The sequence below is a fragment of the Pinus tabuliformis genome, chromosome 4_2, assembly GCF_031772625.1.
Source record: "Pinus tabuliformis cultivar Carrire ecotype Pingquan chromosome 4_2, CPIR1, whole genome shotgun sequence".
Taxonomy (NCBI): Eukaryota; Viridiplantae; Streptophyta; class Pinopsida; order Pinales; family Pinaceae; genus Pinus; species Pinus tabuliformis.
In genome coordinates this window covers 773,380,148-773,382,505 of record NC_142304.1, presented here as the reverse complement: position 1 = coordinate 773,382,505, position 2,358 = coordinate 773,380,148, and the positions used below count along the sequence as shown (strand labels likewise).

General features: G+C 35.4%; 1 protein-coding gene across 1 annotated transcript; it reads right to left on the bottom strand.

Moving 5' to 3' along the window:
• Positions 1 to 1,264: 1,264 nt before the first annotated feature.
• On the bottom strand, positions 1,265 to 2,098 carry LOC149171920 (antimicrobial ginkbilobin-2-like protein). Its single transcript, XM_089426137.1, has one exon. It carries the CDS (start codon positions 2,096 to 2,098, stop codon positions 1,265 to 1,267), a length of 834 nt encoding a protein of 277 aa, XP_089282263.1.
• Between the last annotated feature and the right edge of the window lie 260 nt (positions 2,099 to 2,358).

Below are 2,358 nucleotides of genomic sequence, written 5' to 3'. Positions count from 1 at the left end.
ATAAAGTGGATAGGGTTGGTAAATATTATGATATACAATGATGCAAAGGGGGTCATCGAATGGGTAAGACAGAAAAACAAATTTAAACCACATATTTTAACCAATTGGATGGATCGGAATAGAGCTTTGATTAAATCATTTCAAAACATTATTTTTGAACACATCTACCGAGATCAAAATATGATTTCCGACCTCTAACCAAGAGATGACTTAAGGTCCTTCTTAGTATGATCAGAGAAAAATTTAAGGATGGAGATTTATTTTAAAGTTTATAAATCTTGGTGAATCTCACTAGTGTCTTATATGAAAACTATAAAATGTTTGTTGATATCTTTCTAAAAATATCTAAATTTGTAATTATTTTAAAGGTAGAATCCATATAATTTTGGCCATTTTTACTGTAAAATAATTTTATATTGTAAAATTTGGGCAAATCATTTTTAGAAGAAATAGAAACTCACGAAACTTTTTTTGGAAAAATCATGGAAAATTATCCCACTTGCTAATATTAGCCACTAAAATTTTCCATGGGTATCATCCCTAATACCATTTTTGAAAATAACATAAAGATCAAGGTTGAGAGTGTCATTTTTAATTAAGGTTTCTTATTCAAGAAAAGACCATGGATATACAAGAAACATAATTTGAAAACACAGATTCACAAGATGACAAGGAAAGAACATAGAACATATTTGGAGGAACATTTTTGAATTTTGTAAGAGTTTAATGCCCAGAGAAACTTTCTTTCTTATAGGAAAAGACATTTCTTTTAGTTGCATTTCTGTATATTTTATTTGAGTAATCTGATCTGGTTTTTATTTTTAAGAGGTTATCTTTATTTTGGTATCTCCTTCCGTTAAAGGGATGTGGTTTTTATTTGTCAGAGGTTATCTTTATTTTGGTACCTCCTTCTATTATAGGCATCAGTCTGACCTCAATCATTTTGGATATGTAGTTGTGTGGTATGTTGATGGAAACAGAATGAATATGTAAATTTTCTCCTAATTTATGATTGAAAGCATTTTTTTTCTTCTAAGAAAAAAACAAGCAATACTCGAGAGTTAATAGAAATACCTTCATAGCCTTTTCCGAATGTGGGGGACTTTAGTCTATTCCCAGTTGCAAACGCGCATGCCATTAATACGAGGCCAAGCCACCCACAATACCTAAAACCAAAATTATGTGTGAGATTTTGTGTGAAGACTTGGCCTCATCTGCTTTATTAGCTACCCCCTGCGTACTATTCAATGCAAACGCAGTCAAATTAAGAAAAAAAAGGATATATTGCACAACGGAGTATGCAGCTTTGACTCCAATACTGAATTCCTGCCGTCATGTCAGAATTGAACATTTTACTGATTGAGTATAACATTTTACTGATTGAGTATGACAGGCACTTTCTGCAATCACGAGTAGCGAGATCTCTGGTGCACTGGACCAGACCGTAAATCGTTTGGGACGCCGAATCTAGAGCTGTAGACAAAGCAGATCGTTTCGTTTCGCTTGCTGCTTCAATTGACAATTTCTCTAACAGATTCTGTGCAGTACCTTCAAAGTCAGGCGGGACAAAGACAACCGTGTTCCCGCTGAAGGTCTCAGCGTAATTAGACCCCAAATCTGTATCCATTTGTCCGATGAAATTATAGTTTCCATAGCGTAAGAAGCACTGAAAAGGCCAGATACTACCGCTAACGGCAGTCCCACAGTCTTGTGGAATGTTAGTGGTTGCAAATTGCCAACAACTGAAGCACTGGTCGGCTGTGATGTCTTCTCTGCATTGGAGGAGGCCATATATTCTGTTAAGACTTTGGCCATACACAGATATATTAAACCCAGTTTTGTTGGCCCTTTCAGCAAGACGATCAAAGACTATGTTCAGATTTTTCTCAAACGTACTGCCTTCTGTATAGTTACTGCCGTCGCATTTAGTTATCGGTGCACCTGTCGCTGCGTTGCAAATCTGTCCATGAATGGTAATGTTGATGAAGGTCGAGACAAGAATGATGAGGTATAAAAGCATGATATTTTGGCCGATCAAGAGAGAACGTGCAGAATGCCTTCCATGAAACTTCATATTTGTTACAACTACGCTCGCCATCGCGCACTCACATACCTGCACATAGCATACCGACAATATTAAAAGAAATTATTATGTTCTGTACAATAAGAACAATGCAGCTAGAGAGCCCTTATCCACATACCTGCTTGGCAAACACATAGCCACTCAATTTTCAATTCAAAGACACTTTTAAAAATGTTAGGTACTGAATTACACTTACCAGTCTGACCATAAAAGATAAAGCGGCATTAGTAATTTTATTTGAGTTTTTTTTTACACTAGATTAGTTTAATAATTTT

What these genes read in the sequence shown, in the direction of transcription:
- LOC149171920 (XM_089426137.1), bottom strand. Translation starts at nt 2,098, where the DNA reads ATGGCGAGCGTAGTTGTAACAAATATGAAGTTTCATGGAAGGCATTCT.